Source organism: Mauremys mutica, chromosome 6 (assembly GCF_020497125.1).
Source record: "Mauremys mutica isolate MM-2020 ecotype Southern chromosome 6, ASM2049712v1, whole genome shotgun sequence".
NCBI classification, from domain to species: Eukaryota; Metazoa; Chordata; order Testudines; family Geoemydidae; genus Mauremys; species Mauremys mutica.
Genome location: NC_059077.1, coordinates 99,981,497 through 100,005,040, shown reverse-complemented (window position 1 = coordinate 100,005,040; position 23,544 = coordinate 99,981,497). Strand labels below are relative to the sequence as shown.

Sequence of the window (23,544 nt, the reverse complement as noted above, 5' to 3'; positions counted from 1 at the left end):
CTCCTCTTTTTCCTTGTATTGATTTCAAAACACCATGTTCTGCTGTAGGTAACTCGTGGATGATTTTATTCTCATTTTGCTGGCAGAAGGCTTATTATTTCTCTTCCCTGGTTTCTAGGTTGCCCAGTGGATGGTCATCCAACTCCAAACATCACTTGGTTTTATGCTGGTCAGCCCATCAGCATGAGACACAACATCCTGGCAGCTGGTCAGATTCTTCAGCTACTAAACATCAGTGATGGTTATCAAGGTGAATTCAGCTGCCTGGCTCAGAATGAAGCTGGCTCACTTATGCAAAAAACATCTCTGACAATCCGAGGTAAAATAATTCTATCCTGCTGCCTTTATAAGATCTTAGCATTGCCAGGATGGTGCTGTTGACTGGCTCATCATCATTCTGGATTCCTTCATTCTGAGGCCCCAAGAAATGGCAACCAAGGGATGTTTTGGTACCTTATCCACTAAGAGTGAATTTGTAGATATGTCCAATGATTCTGGGTATCTTGGTTTTTAGAGGTCTACGCTGAGATGCATTGGACCTGATTTTCAGGGTTGTTGAGCACATACAGATCATTCTGATTTCAGCTGGACTTGTACATACTCAACATATCTGAAAGTCAGGCCTTAGGCGTTACAGGATGGGCCGCCAATATTAGAAGCCACCGATTTTAATAACCTAATGACAGTGTTTCTCAACCTTTTCAGGCTGAGGACCTTATCTGAAGTCCAAAAATTTTGTTACCATCTTATATTTTATATAACAATAAGAGTGAAATATGTATCAATGAGAAAAATGATCAAGCTACATAGAGTGTGTGTGTGTGTGTGTGTGTGTGTGTGTTTCCAAGAAATTTTACAGACTACTTGACCTTGAAGAGTAAGGGTGTGCAGGAGTAGGGGAGAAAGAGTTTCTTTCCTTTAAATTGTAATAATAATTTCAACATCTCGTGGTCTCCCATTCCCTGAATGCCTTTTATCACTTCTGTGGGGGGTCGTGACCCACCAATTGAGAGAAACTGATCTGAGTCTTTTGTTATTAACACAGGTAATGGGTTTTTAATTGTAAATATGTGAGTTTTGTTTTGGCAGCATCCCTTCTAGGTGCTAACAAAGAAAATTGCTTAATCTTACTAGTTGATCTTTTAATGCGTGATTCGTATATTTCCTTTCCTCTTAAAAAGACTACTTTGGGGGTAGATATTTCCATTAAATTTAGGTTTTGATGTTAAAGTTTTACGGATAGGTTTTTCAAAGGAAATCGTGAAATATTTTTGGTGCCCCATTAATTATGTCCCTTGAAAGCATTGCATTGGAGTTTCAGCCCCATGACACCAATAGCATCTAGAACTTTGTACAGTGCATCAAAATTACTGAGTGTTTTTCTTTTGAGATTCTTGCATCTAGGAGTTAATGATACTGCAAGTGCACAATTAAAATGAAGAATGTTGATTTCTTTTCTATATTTAGATACATTTTCTTAGAATAATATTATTTAGCACATTCTACTTGAAGAAAGTGAAGCTGCATCTTCAAAGTGCTTTACAATCATCCTCTAATTAATCTGTGTGGGTGAACTGTTTCATGCAGAAATTAGAAATAGGACCAAACCTAAACATGAAATTCAAATACCATAATTTGCTGGTGTCTGAAACCTGGATCCACATTTTCTGGTTTGAGCCTGTCTCCAAGTGACACTGGACCGCATCATCAGGTGCTGTAAATCTGTGTAACTCCACTGCCTTCAGTGGAACTCTGATGATTTACACTAGCTCAGGATGTGGCCCACTGAGAATTCTTTTTCCATTGTTAAGATGAATGTTTACTGCTGGGGGGATTCTACACCAAACAATTCAAAATTCTGCTCCAAAAATTTCAAAATTCTGTAAAATTCTGCATATTTATTTGTCAAAATAATGCATCACTTCAGTTTCAATTGTTTTGGTAATTTATTTAAACTACAATACAGAAAAAAGTCACAACTACTATTCAGCATTTCCTAAACACATGAAAATTAAGTTACAAACACTTGGTAACTAATACCCTTCATTCCAGTTATAATTCTGGATTGTAATTTAAATTACATTACAGAACACCAAACAGGAAAAAAAAAGTACATCATTTTAAATTCTTCAGACTTTCATACATGAAAGTCACAGTTTTGCTAATCATTGTCCTGGACCTGCTGGGTACTTTTAGAAGTGCTTGGTTCTATTGTCCTGACATTTTATTGATTGCTTGGTAAATAGACTCATAGACTTTAAGGTCAGAAGGGACCATTATGATCATCTAGTCTGACCTCCTGCACAACACAGGCCACAGAATCTCACCCACCCACTCCTGTAACAAACCCCTAACCTATGTCTGAGTTATTGAAGTCCTCAAATTGTGGTTTGAAGACCTCAAGCTGCAGAGAATCCTCCAGCAAGTGACCCGTGCCCCATGCTGCAGAGGAAGGCGAATGTTTTATTTGCCCTCAAGGTCTTTTTTTTTTTTAATCCTGAGCTGTAATCTAACCCCATTGTGCCACTTTAACACAGGAAAAAAGTGAGAATGCCCATAGATCTTCCTAGCTGAGGATTCCTTTACTGTCATTTATAATAAGGCTCATTTACATCACTCTGGCAATGTTGGGGCCTTAAAACTTTCACAGGTTTTATGCTCTTGGGGGAATTGACTGAGAATGGGAACAGTTAACTAACAATAGGAACATTAACAATGTTACTATGTAGGCAGGCTGCTAAGTTTCTGCCTCAGAGAATGAGATCAATTAACCATCAACAGCAACTTTAACAACGTTACTACACAGGCGGGCTGCTACATTTCTGCCTCTTCCATGCCTCATGCATAATAAAAAACCCTACTCTTCCACGCCAGTGAGCTGCAGTAGCAAGCAAGAGGGACAGAGTCTCTCGCTGTCCCTTTTGGCAAGCACGTACGCCCAGCTACCCCCGCCCTGACGATGATCAACCACGCAGGCATGCATGCCCAAACCCCCTCCCCCATCTCTGAGACTGCTCCAGGCACACTGGAACAGTAGCGCACCCTGGGCTGCCAGGGAAGAGGCATGTGTCCCCTGGCAGATTTATTTTTGTGTTTTTCTGCTTGGGGGGCACAGAAAAATGTGGTCCATATGAAGTTTTCACCCCCAAAGGGGCACAGAATTCTGTCAGGAATGGAAGGAATGGAAAGATTGATTTACAGCATGGATTAATAATATGATTATTTCCTACCTAGTATGGGAAAGTCTTATTGAATTTAACAGGATTACTTTAAAGGGCGTCTATAGAAATTTTATAGAGTTCTACAGAAATTCTTCTAAAAAATGATAGAATTTAATATACATTGAAATAATTTCTATTCTATTGTAAGTGTCCTATACTCTTCTGTATCAGAGATGTTTTCCTTTAAATTCCTCAGGATGAATTTTTAAAAAGCTGTAGAAAAGTTTTTATTTTCTGTTAAATTCTGCAGGACTTTTCCATAAGGGATAGGTATCATGTGGCACTGATACAATAGTCCCCAGGCCTTGTTTCCCCAGTGTGGTATGTGTATATATTAGGTATTTATATGGCCCCCCCATTACCACAATATCTGAGCACCTAACAAACTGGAATGAATTCATAGAATCATAGACTTTAAGGTCAGAAGAGACCATTATGATCAGAATTTATCCTCACACCACCCCATTGACCGGGAAGGGCTGCTATTCCCATTTTAAAGACTGGGAACTCACATATAGAGAGGCTCAGAGACTTGTCCAAAGTCACACAGACAGAGAATTAAATTAGTCTCCTGAGTTGCAGGCTTCCACCTTAACTACTGGACCATCCACTAGCCAACACTGAAGTCACATATCACTTAGTTGCCATGCCTTACCATGATGAGTTCCAAAACATAGAATTTGCCATATCAGAGACGATTTATCGTCGGTCTAAGGCTGTTTGTGCTCAGTGCCTGATGATTCTTATACATAGTTCACCTATTTTAAGCATTTCTGTAGGAGTCACTTTTATCTTACATCAGAGGAGTATCTGTGTTAGTCTGCATCCACAAACCAATGAGGAGTCCAGTGGCACCTTAAAGACTAACAGATTTATTTGGGTATAACTTTCATGGGTAAAAAACCCACTTTGCATCTGAAGAACCATTTCAGATTTGGGGACTGGGGATGCATCTGAAGAAGCTTATGTCCAAATAAATCTGTTAGTCTTTAAGGTGCTACTGGACTCCTCATTGTTTTTAGCTTACAAAACATCTCCAAAATGACAGGAGCACCGTGGCATCAATCACTGATATTTTACCACTAATCGGCTTTTCTGATTGATTTTTAAATGTTAATTTGGGTGTCTTGTGCTTGTGGCAGAATATTGGTGGTCAGCAGACAGACTGATGGCGTGTTCGGCCTCCTGTGGTAACAAAGGAGTGCAGCAACCCCAGCTGAGGTGCTTACTGGACAGGACTGAGGTCAACTCATCCCACTGCATAGAGAAGCCCAAGCCAGTGCTACAGCCCGTTGCTTGTAACAGAAGAGACTGCCCTTCAAGGTTTGTCTTTGCGCTGTAGTATATTGCATATGCTTTTACGAAGCTTTCAATAATACTCTGCCCTCGACAACATGTTATCTTTGCTTTTCTAATGTCTGTGCAGGAAACAATTGTATCTGAGAGTAAATTTACTGAAGCTTAATCCAGAAAAATTAGAGGTCATGGTGGTGGATTGGGGAAAACATTCACAGTACATGGCAGAGATTATGTCTACTCCTTCTGTTAAAGGGGTTTGTCATCTTTTTATTAGCAAAGTTCACAACCTAATGGTCTTTTGGACCCTTCCCAGGAAGGATCAGTATCCAAGAATGCTGTTCGTTATAGGTGGCTGGCCAGGGGACTGAATTTTCCTCTTTGACTCATTAGTTAACCATACCTTTGTCAACTCCAAACTAAAGATATGCTGTTTGGGGGCATGACCGTGCCCTTCTATTTGTTTGTACAGTACCCAGGAAAGAGAGTCTTGATCCTGATTGGAGCCTTTGCGTACTGTCATAATATATATGTATTTTGTCCCTCTGCCAACCAGTAGCAGATTTCAGGGCTCTGCAAGTCAGTTTCCCATTGGAGGGGAAATCAGTGATGTGTAGTCTGTTTATTTTCTTACTTTTGGTCTACACTGCAAAGTTATATAGGCATATCTGTGTCGGGCAGGAGTGTGAAAAATCACACCCGACTGACATATTTATGCTGATGAATCCCAACCCCGCACCCACACCCAGTGTAGATGCATCTGTGTCAATGGAAGTGTGTTTCTGCCAGTGTTCCTAATGTCATTCAGAGAGTGGTGTTCCTGCATCCTCCTGTCAAGTTGACTATGCCAACATAACTATGCCAGGATAATCTCCATAGTGTACACATAGCCTTAGCATGGCTGGTTTTGTACACTCTATATACACCAGCCCCTAAACAGAGGTGATCACAAACAGCATGCAAGCAAACCCATGTTTCAGAGATTCAGCCCCAGCACCAATGCTCAGTTCCCAAGAAGCCACTCTGCCCCAAGAATTGATTTTAGATAGAGAGATAAAGAGAGTAAATTCTCCAGCTGCCTACAACAGGTCCCGCAAATGAAACTGCATCCCAAAACTAACAATATACAATTTATTCAACGACTGTACGTTGCTTGTGTAACCACACCAACTAGTGACTCCCCTGAGAATGGTATCAGTATTAATATTATGGTATGTGATGGGACATTTGTAACAAATCAAAAATAAACAAATCAAAATTAGAGATTGGCCAAAACTGCAGATTTCAGGCTAAAATCCAGAGTGACTCCAGTAACATCACCAGCATGACTCTGGTTTTTCATTCATATATTTGAGATCAGAATCTGGCCACAATTTCTGACACCAGCGGAGGAGCTGAGAATCAGAAAGTATCCTGATGAGCAGAGAGCAGCCAGCCAGCTTTCCAGCCATTTGCTGTGGCTTGGGGAGACGGCCTAGCTCCCATTTCATTACCTTTCTATGTGTTCCTGCACCTCTATTTAGGCAGATATTTTCTGGATTGCCAGCTGAGTCATAAGGAGCAGCTGAAACCATGAGAGACTTGATGAAATATGAAACGCACTCATTAATATCAGCAGTTTGACTTGCTGATGGGAATATTTCCACAGGAATGATTTATGTCCTTTTATCCCCTTCCTGAGCTATAATGCAGCCCACGCTTCTCTTCCCAGCTCCCGAGAAAGCTGCTGAAGTGTATGTTTGGAAATAAAAGTTGATTGAAATGCAGAGCTGAGCTTTACAAAGGGCAGAGAAGCTGCAGAATCAACCTTGCCAAACTCTATGATACGCAGAGGAGAAGTATTTTTTGTCCTTGCCAAGAACTCTCTTTATTTTATTGTTTCTGTAACAGTGGGAATCAGTCAGCAGAGCGTTAATGAAAATATAATGGATGCCTTTACTTGAATATCAGAGCTCCAAGGGACTGCAAAGCACCTACTGCCTGTTTTGTAAAGTAATCATAAATATGGTGCTGCTAGTTGGAGAGATGCTGGGCTTTCCCCCCGCCACCCAGAACACATAAATCCTGCAAAGTAGCCTGAAGCCTAGTTCAGCAGAGCTCCTGACTTGACCAGAAATCTCCCCCCTGGAACTAATGATCACTTCCCTCCAGGGGAGAAAGTGAGCCGGTACGGGCCGGTACTGTATACCGGTAAGAACCCGCACTGGCCCATACCCAGCCTGTCGGCAGCCCTGCCAGTAGGGTCTGTACAGGCAGGGCCGCCAACGCAGGGGATGGGCAGTGACATTAAAATGCTGCCGCGGCAGTGCTTTAAGGATGGTCCTTTGCTGCGCTGGCGCTTTAAGGATCCTGCACCCCCCACCCACAGCAAAGGGCCCTGCAGCGCTTTAATGTCCCTACTCCATTGCCCCCCACCCCCGCCACAGCCTCCGGAGCCCCAGGCCCTTTAAATCAACACAGGAGCCCTGGGCGGTGCAGGCCAGGTGCCTGAAAGGGCTGGTTGGGGGATGCTGACCCCCCCCAGCCCCACCCCTTCTGCCCGAGTCCCCGCCCCTTCTGGGAGCTGGAGCCACCATGCCCCCTCCCCCCTAGCCAGTACCAGTAAGTGGCCTAACTTATTTTCACCCTTGCTTCCCTCCCTCCTTTCCTCCAACTCTCTTTGCCTCTTTGGCACATGGGCCCAGCTCTTGCAGTGTTCAGCATCACCCTTATCCGCAGTGTGCATGCCTGAACGTGGCCCATGATTCATGACCACCAAGGGACTCGCTTCTTTCACACATTCCACAGAGCAGTTTTAACAGCCAGTAATAAGCTGCAGACTAGCTGAGCGGGAGGGCCTGGCTATTTCACATTAGCCAGGGATTGGAGGAAGGTTGCTGATCTCTGAACAACCAGCTAAATCTGTTACCCAGTTAGTAGTAGGTGGTAGACCAGTATAATAATAATAATAATAATATATTTATTTATTTATTAAATGTTATTTTGTTAATTTGTTTTAGTGTTTTTAAAACGTCAATACATATAGGACCAGATCCTCTATTTCATCCATGCAGCTCAGGGAAAATGGTACAACGCCCTTTGTGCTTCCCCAATCCCTGCCTGGCTGTGTACCAGCCCATTCCCTCGCGGTAAGAGCAGCCTAGAAGCTGCTGGAAGTTATCCAGGGAACCAGTGGCCCCGAGGAGCCAATATAGCGACCAAGGGTCAGCAGGGCTGGAGATGTACAAGTCATGCATCTATGTCAGCAGCAAGTTGAGAGTGGGAGCTGCTGTGTGGTCTTTACATAACCGAAGAATCCCCTTATTTGGCTGACCCTCCCATGGCTTGCAATACTGGCCTTAGGTCCAGAATCTGCCAGCATGATGCTGCAAAGTGACCACATCGCACCCCAGGGTTAGAAGTATTTACATGGGTTTTGCAAACAGAGCCAAGAAAATATAGAATAGTTTCTATTCTGGGCCCAACCCCCTTGACAGAGCTACTAAAATGTAACATACATTAGTCCCTAGCCCGTGATCCTGTGAGGTGCTGGATTTCCTCAGCTCCCATTGACCTCAGTGGAAGGTGAAGGTGCTCAGCATCCCCCAAGATCAAGCCCAAAGGGATCAAACGGCTGGCTTTCCGCAAGTGCCTAAATGATTTCAGAGGAGCTGTGTTATGAGATCCCTGTGACACTGTCATTTCTGCCTCTGGCAATTCTGTACTGCTCCTTGACCCCTTTGCATTTCTCCCATCAGGTGGATGGTGACATCCTGGTCCCCTTGTACACGGAGCTGCGGTGGAGGGGTCCAGACCCGGCGTGTGACATGTCAGAGGTTGACCGCTATAGGCAGTTCTGTCCCTATGTCAAATGAGGCATGTGCCCAGGTTGCCAGACGCCCAGTGGATACCCAGATCTGTAACGGGCAGCTGTGCATGGAGTGGGTGGCCTCCTCCTGGGGTCAGGTAAGAGCCACACAGACACACAAATCTTCTTGTACAGTTGGGTGACAAGAGGTGCCTGAAGACGAGAGCAATGATTTTGCATCTGTGATTAATGCATCGTATGAGCTTTTAAGAGGCAACTCATGTCCTTTGTTTAACTCATTGGATGATTGGGATAACTGAGCTTCACACATTTCATGAAAGAGATAGCAACCTAAAAGGCAGGGCTAGATTGTGCCAGATTGGCACTGCCTAGAGCATGGAGGCACATTGTCCCCGGGGAGCTCGTAGAGGGGTTACATCTCCGGCTGGCATAACTGCTCCCCAGTGCTCAATGGGGCAGTAGGCATCCTTTGGGATGGTGCGGCCTGTTTTCCTTATCCCCTGCAGTGTGCTGAGCTTGCTCTGTAAGGTGGATGTGGTCCTGCCTCCTCCTCTCCCCTGTTTCCTTTGGGGAGATATGCAATCTCGAGAGAACAGTCCCAGCCCTCCTCCAATTACAAAGACTATGGTTGTGACCAATCTTCGCTTGGGGCAAGCAAGGAGCAGAGGATAGTTCCTTGCATCTTCTCCCATCCCCAAACCTGTGTACACCCTAGAAGAGCTAGTCACAATCTGGCCCTTCATTCCTCTCCACTGGATTGTCTTCACAGAAGAAGAGGCTTCTTCTTGCAGCCTCTTGTTTTGTATGTATTTATTTGTAGTGATGGACACAACCCTGGAGAGCAAAGTCCTCCCTCTTCTCCCAGAGCAGCATGGACATTGGCAGCTCAAGCTTCCCCATCCTGTTTTGCCAATGTGCCTCAGTAATGACCTGGAGAAATTGGTCAGTTTCCATGGCCTAGTCAATCCTTGCTATCTCTGCTGACACTTCTGTATCTGGATACAGTGAAACACACACATTTCCAGACCCTGATTGTCTCTGTTATGCAACATTTATATCTGGTCCTGTTCTGGGCTGTCATGTGTTTTTTAACAAACCCCCAGTTTTACGAAAGTTTTGAATATCCCCTAACACCTCATAAAATCAGGATTTACTTGAACCACTATGTAAGGGAAACTGAAATGATGATATAAGACATTGGGTTCAAAGCATTTTAAGAATCCCACACAAGTGAATCTGAAACTCCATCCTTACTGCTTCATGTTGTGCTCAGATCCTAAAAAGATGTTCTGTAAATAGTGAATGATTCATAGTGTTTATGAGTGAAATCCTCCTCTTGGGGAGATCCATGGGAGATCCCCTTATTGTCTGTGGATCTCTGTGGCCCAGCAGATCTCCAGAAAGGATTGTGGGATATATATGCTGTAAATGTAATCAATGCCCAGTCGGTGTGATATTCTGTCTCTGTCCCTCCCAGCTGTAGCTGGGCCACATGTACAGGCTGATGAGAGTTTTAGCTTAGGTAGAAGAGGGTTATATATTTAGATGCAAACATCTGAGGGTCAGTCCATGCTGATGATGACTCATCCGGGGCAGAGTGGAATAAGTGAAGGCCAGAGTTTAATCCACAGGCAAGTTTTACTTGATTTTATGAGTTAAAGTCAGATATTAATGTTGTTATTTTAACATCACTTTTGGCTTAATAAAGGTTTTCAATGGAAGAACAGTTCATCTATAACAAATCTGAGGAGATCATACTTTTAAATCAATATCCTTAAAAAGTACTAGTCAGGCAACAGTAAGGAAATTAAGTTTAGGGGAGCACACTAAAAGCCTAATAAAAACATTATGCAGAGTCAGCTTTGTGCATGCAGGGATTGGCTTCATTCTCAATATACACTGTGTTACCGTGAAATATTTTGCAGCTTTTCATGATTACTGCCTGGTAAGTCAATGTAGAAACAATGGTAAATAAATCACATTATCTCATTTTGTTAGATTTCATAGTGATATGATAGTAGATCTTAGCCACATAAATTCTGTAATTTCTGATATGACCATATATAGTCTCATATATATATAGTATATACTAATATACTAAATACAGCCTTGTAGACAAAAGCTACTCATTACACAGCATACAGCATTGGCTGTTTTGTTCCATCAAGGTCACTAACTCATTTTATGAAATGTTCATGGGACAAACATTATTGCAAAGCATCCAGTGCCATCATCAAAATGAGATTTGTTACTGTTAGCTAACTGAAAATAACTTCATTAAATCTTATGTCTGTGTATTTTGGAGAAACATAGACTGAGTTATGCTGCATTTATGAGTAAAGAGCTGAACATTCTTTCAAAACAGAGAAGCAAATTGCTCAATTTGTACTTTCTTTGAAATTTCAGGTAAGGATTGTGTAATACTAGCTGTTGGCCAGTTAACTCACATGGGTGGTTGGAACTCGTGGTGGTTTATATCATTCCCCATGATGTCATACCTAGTCTCAATCATCAAAGACGCATGAATTCATCTGTTATACCTGACCTTTGTGCTTTATAATATAATATTTCTCCTACCTACCTGAAAAAAAGCATTTCTCAAGCTCCATGTAAACCTATACAGCTCTATTCCAAGCCATGTCTACAAGACAATTACATTAATTACAATTAGGAACAGACCACTGGCTGTGGATCAGTGACATTTCTCCATTGTTTCATAGGTTTCACCCCGGGGGACGTCAGGTTCATATTGATGAGGTTTAGTGATTAGCTTTCCCAGACTAAAGTGAAATAAATAGATGACCTAGACCCCTCCAAAATAAGTTACTTTCTTGTACCTCCCATCTTCTTTCATTTAGTTTTAAGTGGATTACTGTGGCTATTTAACCTCCACAGCCTGTGTTTTCTTATAGTGCAACAAAGGTTCAAGACGTATCCCCTAAGACTCCCATTCACTCAGGCTTGTTTATGATGAAGATTGCCAGCATGTAAAGCTAGAGCAGTCCTGCCCGAAGCACACACATTAATGATACCTACATGCACCTGAGCCAACACTCCCTGTGGAAAGCCTTGCATTAACTTGTGTCTCTCTCTTCCAGCCTGCAGGGAAGTGCTATCCTTAGTGCGCTTGCACCAAAGCTGTAGGCTGCCTAACAATAGAGTATTACTCTGTAGACCACTTAGGTCTTTGGTGAACATTCCAGATGAATTTGAGCATATATGATCCCACACTCTCCACCTAATCGATTCTCTGACCCCCAGCCACGCTGGTGATTACTCCCTCTCCTCCTTCTGAGGCCCTGTCTACTTATCTTTTCACAAAACACACTTCCTTGCAATCAATTCATCTGTCTCCCCACTCCAGCTCACCCTAGTTGTTGTGATCCCAACCAAGCTTTCTCTTTTCTGCTGGACCCTGGTCCAGGTGTTGGTTGAGAACTAGTACCAGATGTGAGGAGGGCATGCCAGGGCGGAAGAAGGTTTCTGGCAGTAGGGAGGTGGCACAGGTCAGAGCTAGTGCCAGGTAGGAATCCCAACCCGCTCCATCTTTGCACTGATGGAAACTCCTTGATCCCTACGTTCATGTCCCTTCTCGTCCATCTTCAAATCAGCAGTCTCCTGCCAAAAACAGTGTCCAGATATTGGCTGCCTGGAAACCAAGCAGTTTCATGAGGGTTGATGAAAGATGGTGCCGTAGTCACGTGCTTCATGCCTTTAGCTGTCTGTGATTTAAGCTGGGAAGAGTGGAAACAAATTAAACTACAAGAGGCTGACTGACAGGTTTGAATAAGTTAGGACATCTTTGTGTTAAAGAAAAAAACATTGCTGGCCTGATTCAGTCTTCGTATGAACCATTTGACTGTAAATTGTGATAGTACAAGCTGTAAAATACACAGTAAAGGGACTGTAGCAAGATTTCCTGTATGGATCACAAGCTCTGGGCTAATAAGATGAGAGCTTTTTATTTGTCCAAGCAGATGGATTTAAGATTGAAATAGGCAAAGGGGGAGGGGAATTAATCTATAGAGCAGAAGCAGAAATGAGTTTTAATGCTGCCTTGGGGAGGCTGCGTGGGATACAAGACGACTGTGCACTTGGACTTAAAAACCTACTGATCTCTGTGAAGTGATTGAGAGCATTTGCAGCTCAGCAACGTACATCTCTGCTCATCAGCTCCCAAGAAGGGCTTAATAAAAGCAGGGCATGTTCTCTCTTTATGCCACTGAGTGTCCTTTTTCTACTTTTGCAGTGTAATGGGCCATGCATCGGACCACGACTAGCTGTACAGCACAGACAGATTTTCTGCCAGACCAGGGATGGGAATTCTGTGTCTTCTGACCAGTGCAGTGCCCTGCCAAGGTATTACAGAATCCCTCATCATCAGAACCACTTTTCTGTACAGAGACCGATGAATTAGGCCAGAGATTTTACTGCCTTTGTAGTTTTTTGGATTTGAGGGCCTGATTCTCCTTTCACTTCTCAGGAATAACTCTGTTGCAGTCGATGGAGTTATGCTGGTACAAGTTACAGGAGAATCAGGATCCATATGTGTTTGAGACCATTTTTACAGAGAAACCCCAAATCTCCCTTCAAGTTTTTTGCTAGTGGATGAGCATTCACATTGCCAAAGCCATCCCAACTAGCACTGCTTGGCAGCATCTCAATATTTCTCCTGTGCAATAACTAAATGAGCACCAAGTGCTCTTGAATATTAGCTGTACAGAAGGAAAAGGATGGATTCTGAACACAGGTTTTTGTTTGTGCCATTTGTAAAACCATAACAAGGATACCTGAAACCCAGGTTTGTTGCATTTATAGCAGGGGTCGGCAACCTATGGCACGCCTGCCACCTTTGGCATGCAAGCCGATTTGCTTGGCACGTGGCTGCCGGCCGGGGTCCCGGCCACCAGCCCCGCTCAGCATCCTGCCAGCCTGGGGTTCCGATCACTCAGCCGGCAGGAGGCTGAGCAGGACCAGAGGCCGGGACCCCAGACCGGCGGCAGGCGCGCCCCCCAGCTCCCCCATCACCACGCTCGGATTCTGCGGCTCCTGGGAGTGTGAGCTGCCGGGGTGCGGGGCCCTGCGCCTGCTGTGGGAGGGGCGGTGGCAGCGGCTCACACTCCCGGGAGCTGCAGAGCCCAATCACGGCGAGGGGGAAGCCGCGGGGCACATGGGGACTGCTGCCCATATGCATCCGCTGCAGGAGGCCCCCAGGGGGGGCACTGGGCCGCAGCCTGGGCAGGCATGCCCCCCGGCTCCCCCCTCACCGCGCTCGGGTTCTGCTCCTCCCGCAGCTCCCCCCCTCCGGCTGCCTCAGCACTCCACGTGGGATTTTGCCTCCATGTGGAGCCAGCGTCTGACTGGCATGGGCATGGTACGCGGAGTCCCGGGGGGCACTCAGGGAGCAGGGGGAGGATTGGATGGGTCGGGAGTTCTGGGGGTCCTGTCAGGGGGCGGGGAGGGGTTGGATGGGGTGTGGATGTCCCGGGGGGTCTGTCTGGGGGCAGGGGTGTGGATAAGGGTGGGGCAGTCAGGGGACGGGTAGGGTCCTAGAGGGGCAGTTAGGTTCAGGGCTGGCTCCAGACCCCAGACTGCCAAGCGCGCGCTTGGGGCGGCGTCCCGCGGGAGGGCGGCAGGCGACTCCGGTGGACCTCCTGCAGACGTGCCTGCGGAGGGGCCGCTGGTCCCGCGGCGCCGGTGGAGCATCCGCAGGCACGTCTGTGAGAGGTCCACTGGCGCCGCGGGACCGGCGACCGGCAGAGCGCTCCCCGCGGCGTCCCGCCCTGCTTGGGGCGGCGGAATTCCTAGAGCCGCCCCTGGTTAGGTTGGGGGGGTGGTCTCAGGAGGGGGCAGTCAGGGAACAAGGAGCAGGGAAGCTTAGGTAGGGGGTGGGGTTCTGGGGGGCAGTTAGGGGCAGGGGTTCCAGGAGGGGGCAGTCAGGGGACAAGGAGTGGGGGGGTTGGGGCTTCTGACTGGGGCAATTGGGGTGGGAAGTAGGAGGGAGTGGATGGGGGCGGGGCTAGGGCAGGGCTCTCCTCTCTTTTTGATTGTTGAAATATGGTAACCCTAGGCAAGGAGGGAGCCGGGGGGCGCATGGGGGCTGGCGCCCGCATACATCCACTGCAGCCTGCAGGAGCCCCCGGGGGGGGCGCCAGGCTGCAGCCTGGGCAGGAAGGGCGGGGGGGTGCAGCTGCTCCCCGCTAGCAGCTCCGCCGCCTTTGCAGGGCTGCTGCCCCCCTGCACCGCGCCAGCTCCTCCATGGCTGGGGCTCGCTGTTGCCACAAGCGGGACACTCTGGCTCTCCGGTGTCTCTGGAAGGCGGCTCCTCCCTACCGAGCTGCTGCAGCGGCCCAAGCCCGGCAAAGCCAGGTTAAGAACCACTGCACTAAACTGATAAGATTTGCATTTTAATTTAATTTTAAATGAAGCTTCTTAAACATTTTTAAAAACTTGTTTACTTTACATACAACAATAGTTTATAGACTTACAGAGAGAGACCTTCTAAAAACGTTAAAATGTATTACCGGCACGCAAAACCTTAAATTAGAGTGAATAAATGAAGACTCGACATACCACTTCTGAAAGGTTGCCGATCCCTGATTTACAGTAACGAAGCTCTAGTGGCTTACATCAGCCACTTCTTGGTTCATTACAACTCCTCAGTAGATATGTAGGCAGTATCAGGTTGTTAACTACTTTATGGACAAAAGGAGCACTAAAGTTGTTTGAGACAGATCCTCAGCTGGTGTAAATGGATACATAGCTCCATAGACTTCATTGGAGCTATGCCAATTGACAACAGCTGAGGATCTGGCCTTTGAGTCCTGTTCTGTAATTGCCAGTTGAAGTCAATGGGCCAGAGCCTCAACCCAGTCCATTAAGACAATGTATCTATGCTAGTTTACAGCCACTGTGGATCAGGTCCAGTAAGTGTTCAGAGTGGTTCAGGATCAGACCTATAGGGCCTATAGTATCCCCAGTGTTTGAGGAATACCCAGTGTGACTAAGCCTCTTATTTCCTGCCTGGTGGTATAATAATATCTCTGTCCGTTTTATTAACAGGCCTTTGAGCACACAGAACTGCTGGACAGATATCTGTGGTGTGCACTGGAGGGTCAGTCTGTGGACTCTGTGTACAGCTACATGTGGGAACTACGGCTTCCAGTCCAGGCGAGTGGAATGCGTGCATGTCCGCACCAACAAACCCGTGCCGGAGCACTACTGTTCCTGGAGGCCCAGACCTGCGAACTGGCAACGCTGCAACATCACCCCCTGCGAAAACAGTACGTTCCTGTGGGAGAAAGGAGCCATCTGTGAATCTTCACCACAGAGTGAAGTCCCCAGAGTGCGGTGTTGGGCCCCACTGCCGGGCTTCTTGGGAGAACATTTGTCTGAAAAATGGCAAATTGCAGCCTGCAAAATCAAGTGTTCCTATTGGAATGGCTCCAGTGTTGTTTGTTGTTGTTGTTTTCTAAGAGTTGGGATCTCATCTCCCTGCTAATAGGGCTAAAAGTAATGGGTGCTGTCCTGAGTTTCCATTATTGGTATGGAGAGAAATAAGTCACAAACAAGTAGTTAGCTGATGTTAACATCAAGCAAACCTGAAGCGGCTGAGTTGGTTAGTGCTGGGAATTCCTGGAGTGGCTTTCAGGAGACTAGCACTTAATTGGGCCTGCCAAAAAACGCACATATTATAAATATTGCAAAAAGAATAAACGATCTGGAACAGATGTGCCTCTTTGGAAACCAAGCCCAGTGTTATGTCAGTGTTCACAAAGCAGCGTGCGTGTAAATCACAACCTCTTTGCCAGTCACGGCTCCCAGATACTCTGAAGCATTGTGTTTAAGGGCCAAAAGCTGGAGTCTAGTGAGCAGCCAGCAATTCTGAGTACTGGGGATCTCCACAGAGACTGGGCACTGTGGAGCAGCAGCAGAACCACTCTGCAGCACTAGACTACAGAAGGGCTTGCTACAGGCCTTCTCCCGCCTTCTAGAGGCTAATACAGGTGCTTGGTAAAGCCAGCCCAAACGCAGGGAGCATGGCCTGGCTTGCTGAGGGAGGACAGGACTGTCAGAGGTGGAGCTTAAAGGAGGTGATTGAGACCCTCACCCTCACTTGGCTCCTTTCTGCCAGATAAAAGGGCTGGAGTGGCATAAAAGGACCCTAAAAACCACAACTCCAGCCAGGGGAAAATTCCTTTGGGACCAGCACCCCAGCAGACAACAATAAAGCTGCCCTCTGAGGATCCCCTCACAAGCGGGCATGGGGAAGGGTGTGCTGGGCCACGACACATAGCCTTGTGGAGATTCCAGGCAGTGCCGCAGCCCATAGGGCAACACCAAGAGGCTGCTGTAAATGAGACGGGCCCCTAGGGCTGTCTAAGTTACATTGGGAGGGTCTCTGGGCCTCAGAACAGCCCAGGGTTAGGAGAGCACAAAGGTTGCTTAACCCCCTCCCTGGGCTGCAAGTTCAGCGCTCCACCTGTTAGAAACACAGCACAGAATCTCACCTGATAACTTCAGAACTAGCCAGTATGGAGCTTCCAAGCTCCAGATCAACCAGTGTGGACCTCCCAAGCCAATAAAGTACATAAAGGTGCCATGGAGTGACTCTCTTAAAAAAACAGCTCCTTATTTTATTTATATCTTTAATGCCAACTTGACAATGGGGATATCTCCTGTGGGTGCCCGAGAGCAAAACTCCCACGAGTGCAATGACAACCCCAAGATGCAGGTATCCCACTAACCTGTCAGCAGTACTACTGCTAACCCAGGACTCCCCTCTCTGATCGTGTGGTCTAAAAGCAACTGCAGGATGTTAAATTCTTCAAGGCCATGTCTGTGTAGACTCTTGAGGTGCATGTGCACCTCTGGGGACGGTCCACATGGACAAGAAATCTTGAAGAACCACAGTTACTGGGAGGTAAGTCACTGTTCTTTCATTGCATCTCCTTTTTGTTCCCCCTTTGCCAGTGGAGTGCAGAGACACCACCAGGTACTGTGAGAAGGTGAAGCAGCTCAAACTCTGCCAGCTCACCCAGTTCAAATCTCGCTGCTGTGGGACTTGTGGAAAAGCATGAAGATGAGAGCAATTGAGATAGGGAATCAGAGGCATCAGCCTTTGCTTCACTACAGGAAGGACTGTTACAAAACAAATGGGACAGAATTCAGTTTTCTTCATTTTATTTATTTATTTTTATTTTTTATTTTTTAACTTTACTGAATCGATGTTGTAAAGGACTTGGCAAGTTTTCCCTTCAGTGAGGCTGAGAGGTGGAATGCAGCAAAGCACAGTCGTGATGGGAGACCAAAAAGAAAGAAGACAAGCAACATGTCAGGCCTGAGTGGAACAGAGCTGCCTAGGAATCCTCGTACAGGCCTTGTGATACACATCAACCAGCAGATGGGGAAAAACACCAAAGCAAAAACTCCCATTAGTAGCAGATCAGACCACCAGGGCATGGATCAAACAGCTTGACAGATCATGGGCTACTGAAAAAAGGAATTGAACTAAACATTCAGCTAAACAATGGGCAGAGACATCATTTGCCCTAGAGGTCCCTTCCAACCTTGATATTCTATGATATTCTATTCTAGAAGGGTTTGTTAACATAAACATCTGGTTTTGGTTTTTTAAAACTGCTGTCCTAAAGCTGTATTCCTGTTCTCTGTCTCCCTCTCTCTCCCTCTCATGCTAAGAACTTAGTATCTGAAAAAGAGGTTAAACATTGTGCGAAAGCATGAATGAGTTTAAAATGCATCTAAACAAGTGCACCAAGTTTTTCCCCCAACATAAAATGAAGTACAGTATTACGTAGAAAAGGAAAGTGAGTGACAGAATGATCTGCTATTGACAGGCCTCCGTGCATACCTGCCATCACTGCTCTATGCAGAGCACTTATAGGAGGGGTTGTATATATTTGTGGCAACAAGAGCTACTTACCATGCTGCATCTTAACATGATTAAAATGTATCTGGGGAAGAGAGAAGCCTGAGATCCCAGAGTTATTGGTCTTTCAGATCTGGGGTTTTGGTCTATTTCTAACTTTGAATTTGTAGAAATGATTTCTATGTCCTGCCAGTGTGGAATTTTTCTCTCAATTACAGCCAAATCCTCCAGTGATAACTATTAATTTATCAAGAAGGAGAATTCAATTGCTCTGATTTGTTATAGTTCTTTCTGTCACGTAGACATGCAGAATGCTGCATCATCAGCTTTGGCCCCAAAGTGGTGGCACAGATTCCTAAAAGATGCACTAAAAAGGTGGATGCTAGAAAGTGAAGCAGTTGTAGTCCATGAATAGAACTCTACAGTCAGAGGTGATCTGAGAAGTGTGTGTCAGATTTTCCATTTGTAACATGATTTTGCCTGCTCATTGTGATTCTCTCTCCTAATTGCATCGATAATCAAAAATTAAGTGCTTCATCCTTCAAGGTGCTGGGCATCCTCAAGTCAGTGGAAATCCAGGTTGCTCAGCACCTTGCAGAAATTGTCCTGAAATACAAAGTTTGGATTTGAACTTCCCCAAAGTTTGGATTTGAACTTCCCCAAAGTTTGGATTTGAACTTCCCCAAAGTTTGAGGGAGAGGTGCCCAGATCCAGAGTTTTGGTTTAGGACTATCTCTAAATGTAAGCTTTGGCTGTGCCTCTTGTGTCACCCCCAGTGGGACTCTCGTCTTGTGATGCAGTAATAAAACACTGTTCAAGTATTGATATGTTCCAGCTTACCTTACATGTGGATTTTTCAACAAGCCTGGAAGTTCTCTTGTGAGGTTAACACCAGGTCCATTGCATTAAATTGCCTCCAGTTTGGTCATTCCAAAGTATGTTTGGCAGGGAACACTCTCTCTATAAATGGGTCTCTGAGAAATCACATTGCTAAGAATCAGTGCAACTTTTATTTAAAAACAAACAAAAAAAGTCTTTTTATGTATGTAAATGTATATCTTTTTGTGTATATTTATTAGGATTCCTTGTATAAAAAGTGCAATATTAATAATTGTACATTGTTGTCCAGATAAAAACTATTTTGGGGACTTTTTTTGTGATCTCCCTGCAATTTTGTTCCTCTAAAATCAGTGGTAATAGTGTAATTTTCCTGGTTTTATTAGCACTTTCATTTAACTTTGGATACATTTCACTGTGTACAGATTGCTTCATAAACTATGACAATTGGGGGGAGAGGCTTTTCTACTTGTGAAACTATAGTTATGCATGGAACGAGAAGGACAAATTCCTTACTAATAATTTGGTGGTTGTTTCTAGTACAATAGCTAATGAAAAGCAGTGCAGGGAAGTATTTACATTTTTTAATAGCAAAACATATTCAGACGATCCCATGTTGGATATTAGCCGTGTAACCGTGCTTAGGATAAACACTTGGAGCCAAGGTCTGGCAAGGCCACTGTGTCCCCGTCACACCATATAAATATAATTTCAGATGTTTGTCCTATGAATTGTGACTTGGCAGCATCCCCATAAGATGATGAGGATTGCTGAATATTATAGAAGGAGGATTTCCTCCCCTAGAAAACCTGTATTTATATCTTTTTTGTACAGATAATGCAGCTTATTTATTTAATTTCTTTTGTCTGACTCATTCTTTATTAACCTTAAAACAGGAGCTACCAGGGTAGCAGAGCTTTCAGGGTTCTCCAGCCTCCTTCTCTATCTCCACAGTTGCTCAGGTTTGCAAAGCTAATCATCTCCATGCCCTCGCCAATGGAGCTCGTAAGTTTCTTGAACAATCAAATGCACACTTGGGGGGAAATCCTGCCTCTGTTTGCACTGGCACACTGAGCCTGAAAAGCAGTGTGCCTAACTCTCCCCATGTGAGCATGGGGTGGGGCCATGAGTCAGGAACTACACAGATTTGCTCACGAACACCTGCTGTAGAGGGTAGTATGTTGCAACTACTAGAATAGCCTGAAACAACAGTGAGGCCTTGTCTACACTACAAGACTATTTCGAATCAACTTAGTTCGAATTTGTGGATTCGACCTTATGAAGTCGAATTTGTGTATCCATACTAAATACACTAATTCGAATTTCTGAGTCCACATTCACGGGGCCAGCGTCGACTTTGGAAGCGGTGCACTGTGGGAAGCTATCCCACAGTTCCCGCAGTCCCCGCTGCCCATTGGAATGCTGGGTAGAGCCCCCAATGCCTGCTGGGGGAAAAAATGTGTCGAGGGTGGTTTTGGGTAACTGTCGTCATTGAACCATCAATCACGCCCTCACTCCCTCCCTCCCTGAAAGCGCCTGCGGGCAATCTGTTCGTGCACTTTTCTGGTCAGTGACAGCGTGGACGCCACAGCACTGCAAGCATGGAGCCCGCTGCAATCCTCGCCGTTTTCTCCTCCTCGCACTTTATCGTCCACCTCTTCCACATTCAGCTGCTGAGAAATTGGGCTACTTTTCAATGGTTCTGCAAGCACTGGGGGACCATAGGGGACGTTTTACCAACATGAACGTCGGATGGCCGGGCAAGGTTCCTGATGCGTGTGTTCTCAGGAACTGGGCTGCTCAGATGCCTGCTGGAAGGTAGTTTCTTCCCGTACCACGAAATAACTGTTGTGGATGTGCATTTGCCTATAGTGATCCTCGGTGACCCAGCCTGCCCGCTAATGCACTTCCTCATGAAGCCCTATACAGGCGCCTGGGACAGCGACAAGGAACTCTTCAAATACCAGCGAGCAGCTTTACAGAGAAGCTTCTTTACAGAGAAGCTGAACCTGCCCCTGTTTCTTTACCCAGTTACTGTTGACTCTCCTCTTTGGTTAAATACCCCGTTCTCCCCGTTTCCCCCACTTCCAAGACACGTGTAAAAATAAAATACATGTCACACTGTTACTGAGGAGAGGTTTCTTTATTCATGACTTTTTGTTAAAGGGTTGAAACTGGAACGCAGACTGTGGTGGGTAGGGTGTGCGCTGATGTAAAGACCGCCTCTAAACTCAAGGAATGACAGGCTCCTGCTCCTACAGCGGTCCGCATTGCCGGACTGCTTGTTTCAACGGAGCCTGCCATCCCTCCTTTTTGGGATTCTGTGTGCGGGGGGCTATGTGGCCTTGTGGCGGAGGAGGACGGATACAGATTCCTCTGCTGCGTGACTCAGCGGTCCAGGACAAGGACCGCTGTATAAGATCTGTAACCGCCCTCCCCCGCTGCAAAGTCACATCTCCCCCGCCCACACAGATCCTGGAAACCACCTCCCATACCGACCACGGTGCCTACTGACTGCACTGTGTGTGTGACCCGCTGCTGATCCGGCCCCCGTGTCTGTACCCTGGGAAAGGTGCCTGTCCTATGCAATTAGCAACGCCCTTCCCCACGCACCCCATTCAAACACAGTCTTCAGTGAAAAAACATGACGGAAACAGTACTTAACAGCAAAGTATTTTTATTACTTAAGTACACAGTTATGGGATGGGACTGGGATTGGGACTTGTTTGAGTCCGGAAGGGAAGGACTTATGCAAACGTAGGGTATGAGAGCTTTTGGTTACTTGAGCACTCTGCTGGGGTGCAGTGACAGTATTCACGGCCCAGGGCGGGCATCCTCCTGGTTATTTAGGGTGAGGGGGGTATGTGACTTTGTGGCGGGGGAGGGCGGTTGCAGAGATACTGCCGGGGGCTCTGTCCTGCAGCGGTCCTGCAGAACATACACAAGTCGCCGGAGCGTGTCCGTTTGCTCCCTCACTAGTACAAGCATTGCTTGAGTCGCCTGCTTGTGTTCCTCACGCCACCTCTCCTTCCATTCGCTGTGTGAGCGCTGGTACAGAGAGACTTTCTCCCTCCACTGCCTCTGCTGGTCCGCCTCGGCTAGGTAGCAGCCCACACATTCATCGAAAATCGTGTCCCTTGTCTTTTTCTTTCGCCGCCTAATCTTCGCCAGCCTCTGCGAGGGGGATGCTGTGGAAGGTCTGGAGACAGTGGAAGCTGTGAGATGGGAAACAGTTAGTGAATTCCTTGCAAAGATACTTTTTTGCGAACAATTAACTGAGTCTAGGCTGTCTCTGTGAATTTTTTGTTGAGACCCCTGTGCCTGCTGTTGCACAAATCATTTGCGCGGTGGATTCTGGGTAAATGTCGCCAGTCATTCCTTCCTCCGGGAAAGCAATGGCAGACAATCATTTCGAGCACGTTTTCCATGAAATAACTGGGACACGCCATAGCGTGGCAACAATGGACCCTATTTTGCCTTTTGTGTATGTCACCGTATGTGTACTAGATGCGCTGACAGAGGCGGACCAGCAGCGCTACACAGCAGCATGCTTTTGCTTTTGCATGACAGCAGCGATGGTTACCAGGCATACTGTACCGTCTACCATACCATGAACTGGTAAGAAGACGGTAATAAGATGGTCATGGTTACCTGTCCTTTTGCACTGCGCCATTTGGTGCTGTCATAAGTGCCCCTGGCCGATCAGCCAGGGGCGCAAAAGCAAAATTTGGGAATGACTCCCCGAGTCAATCCCTCCTTTTTGGGTATCTAAAAATAGAATCAGTCCTGCCTAGAATATGGGCAACTGTACTAGAGAACCACTGTATCATAGAACCAGAGAGCACAGCTGCTCTCTGGCCAATCATGCATAAATTTTGAGCTGAATGCTATTCACAGGGTGTGCTCCTGAAACAACCCCACTGTTCATTCCGTTCTTCCCCCAGCCTTCCTGGGTTCCAATACCATTGTCCCCCCACTTGTGTGATGAAGTAATATAGAATGCATGAATAAGACACAGGTAGTCGTTTGTGAGAAATGAGTGGAAGGAAGCCTCCAGCTGCAATGATAGTCCAGAGATGACATTAAGGGGTGTGGAGGAGGGAGCCAATCATCCCTCTGCTAGTCCAGGGGCAATTGAATCTTTTCTTTACAATGAAGGGTGGGGGCTGATGGAGCTCAGCCCCCTGTTGCAATGATGAGGACGGTTACCAGCCATACTGCACCATCTACCATGAAAAATTAGGACCAGGCGACCTTGATCGACCTGTCCCAAGCAAGTTGGTATGGTTACCAGTCCTTTTGCACTGCCCCATGTGCCAATAGGCTGATGATGAGGACGGGTAGCAGTCCTATTGTACCATCAGCCACCCATGGCGGGGTGGGAGGAAGGATGTTGTTGTTGAGTGCTGCAGCAGCGCGTCTATCTGCAGCATTCAGTACAGATACGGTGACATGTAAAAGAGTCAACAGAGGATTGTTTTCCCTTTAACTTC

General features: G+C 46.1%; 1 protein-coding gene across 6 annotated transcripts in view; it reads left to right on the top strand.

Annotated features, from left to right (window-relative positions):
• ADAMTSL1 (ADAMTS like 1) overlaps positions 1-19,914 on the top strand; it is a 654,406-nt gene extending 634,492 nt beyond the window's left edge. For 3 of the 6 annotated variants that reach the window (XM_045021716.1, XM_045021715.1, XM_045021714.1), the window contains 6 exons: positions 119-319; positions 4,364-4,544; positions 8,255-8,462; positions 12,575-12,684; positions 15,388-15,608; positions 17,299-19,914. In XM_045021716.1, coding sequence (XP_044877651.1) covers positions 119-319; positions 4,364-4,544; positions 8,255-8,462; positions 12,575-12,684; positions 15,388-15,608; positions 17,299-17,405 — 1,028 coding nt within the window. In that variant the 3' untranslated portion in view covers positions 17,406-19,914. The other 3 variants (XM_045021713.1, XM_045021712.1, XM_045021711.1) reach the window with 1 other exon arrangement.
• Positions 19,915-23,544: the final 3,630 nt, after the last annotated feature.